This window comes from Penaeus chinensis, chromosome 9, assembly GCF_019202785.1.
Source record: "Penaeus chinensis breed Huanghai No. 1 chromosome 9, ASM1920278v2, whole genome shotgun sequence".
In the NCBI taxonomy this organism is placed as follows: domain Eukaryota; kingdom Metazoa; phylum Arthropoda; class Malacostraca; order Decapoda; family Penaeidae; genus Penaeus; species Penaeus chinensis.
In genome coordinates, this window is record NC_061827.1 from 302,284 (window position 1) to 304,783 (window position 2,500).

General features: G+C 34.4%; 1 protein-coding gene across 15 annotated transcripts in view; it reads right to left on the minus strand.

The window, feature by feature from the left end:
* The window catches only part of LOC125029124, a 46,523-nt gene that overhangs the window by 9,863 nt on the left and 34,160 nt on the right, over positions 1-2,500 (minus strand). For all 15 annotated transcript variants that reach the window (XR_007115153.1, XR_007115152.1, XM_047618922.1 and 12 more), the window contains one exon: positions 898-1,000. Coding sequence is in view for 13 of the 15 variants with exons in the window: in XM_047618922.1 (XP_047474878.1) it covers positions 898-1,000 (103 nt within the window). In the remaining 2 variants the exon portion in view is untranslated. The remainder of the gene's footprint in view (positions 1-897; positions 1,001-2,500) is intronic.

The following is a 2,500-nucleotide window of genomic DNA, read 5'->3' on the forward strand; positions in this document are numbered from 1 at the left end:
AGACTTACAGTCTTTTGAAATATGTTTTGTGAAATAAACTTTAATTTTTCAAATTGAGGAACATTCTGGGGAAATGTTACTGTATTTGTTGATATTATTTTTCAAAATGGTCAACATACATTTTCATTCAAAGGACCATGGAATTATTGTATTTCATTTTCAACAGAAGTCACAAATGTCACATTTCCTCATTAACCACATTCTGCCGGGGAAAATTAATAAAAAAAGGGGAAAATGCTGTGCTCAACTTTTATATTTTTATATTAATAAAAAATGGGGAAAATGCTGTGCTCATCTTTTATATTTTTATATTAATAAAAAATGGGGAAAATGCTGTGCTCAACTTTTATATTTTTGTGAAATGTCTCTGCCCATAGATGGCTCTGCTAGTGCTTAGCCACAAAGGAGTCAATTAGTAGACCTTGTGATCTTACCTGATTTCACCTTTCCTTGAATTTGACGGGAAAAATGTATTTTTTACTAATGCTATAGATATTGATGGTTATTTTTATTATAAGAATTATAATTACTATAATGTTATAAATATTAGCAACAGCAAAATAAGATAATGTAAAATATTTTCGCAAATCAATGAAAAGGGTAAACAGGCGAGACAGCCAGTACTCGTAATTGGCTCATTGGCGACTTTGTACAAGTGTAGCCACCTATGTGTAAAAACAATTAATAAAGTAAACTCACAGTGGGCATGGCATGTACATACATGCCATGCCCATCGGCACTGGGTTAACAAAAAACTAGTAAATCACCTTTTTTTCTTCTCCAGGAGTAAAATACCATTTAAAGAAAATTTACTTCATTTTTACTCAAAAGTTCTTTTTGGAAACCTGGACAGACACAAAGAAAGAGAAACACACAAAGAATCCCTTTTGCATTCACCTGCTGGTATCGCAGATTCCCAACTTGGATGGTGAGTTCATGATTCTCCGCCTGCAGCTCATTGGCTGAAATCCTCAGTGCATTCAGGTCAGAGACAAGATGTCTGTAGAGGATTATTAAAAATATATATTATTCCTGGATTTGTACTAGATCCAAGTAGGTATCACTATTACAAAAATATCATTAAAAGGAAATTATTGATTACTTCTAAATTATAAACATTACATGAAATAATTACTATAGCTCCTTTATCACTAAATCTGTAACTATCAATGGTGTACAATCCATCATGGTCCAAATCTCTTGGCGGGTAATTAGACTCATTGGGCATTTATGAAGGGGCTCTTGCATTATTTCCGTTACTAAGCGAGTGTAGAATGTATTATCCATGACTGGAAGACCACCGGCTCTGGGGAGGACACTCTTTCCGCAGTGTGTATTACAGAAAACTGAATTTACCAAAATATAATTTTTTTTTTACAAAAATAACAAAATGTTATTATTGTTATTCCACAGATTATAGACTCCCTAGAGATATGATGCACAGTCTGTGCAAGGAAAGCATTCTATTACCATATTGATACAGTATATCAAATGATAAATATAGATATTGGAAAATAGGAAAAAAGTAACAAACATTTAATCAGAGAGAGATAATAACATTGCAAAGGGGAGGCAAGGAGTCTTGTCACACAGAAGCGTTCATGCGCACACGGCCTACAAGCCGCACACCAGGGAGAGTTGCTAATCAAGTAAACATAATACTGGGATTTTGGGTCATGCATGGGTAGTGAAACACCTGAACCCAAAGGGGCCTGTCTGCCAATACGCTTATATGTGTTGCCCTTTTTTCACCCATAAAAAGATAACACACAAAGACTGCAGAGTGATTTTTTCTCCAGTTGTAGACCATACAATTGCACTTCTTTTAAGCTACGAGTATTTCAGTTCTCTGAGTCCTCCCCTTGGTGAGTAATCATGCCTTTTTGGAAACTGGGAATTTGCAAAAATATTTTGCAGAGCAGAAACACTGGTCAAAGACTGAAAATAACATAAACAAAGATTACCACCACACAGCTGTCTTCCAAGTCACTTAGCCCCCTTTGCTTAAAAAATAAGAATAATGAGAAGACATTTGAAGTCTGGTCAATTTGTTTAACTTTATTTTCACTTTTAGTCTACAATTCAAATGTTATATATGAAAATAAAGCTCAAAATGTCTACTATGCAATGGAACTTGAGGCAATCTGATTGTTGGTTTGGAAATAATTTGGTATGTAAACCATATTTTAGTGATAGAACTAATAATATATATCAGAAGTACTTTTGGGGGGGCCACTTGGCTCATTTGGAAGTCACCCTTAACTTATTTTGTTCCATGTAATGGTTTTCATGTATACTAATTGGCAATATACCATGTACCATATATTGGCAAAACTCATTATAAGAATAACATATTTAACAGGAACCATGAAATGCTGTAGTGTTTGGTTCGTTGACAGCAGACCGCTGAGGAGATTCATTTTGCATTTGGTTTCATTCCCATTAATCCCTCTATGCATTTTGTAAATTACAACATATCACTAGGAAGTCACATGTGAGC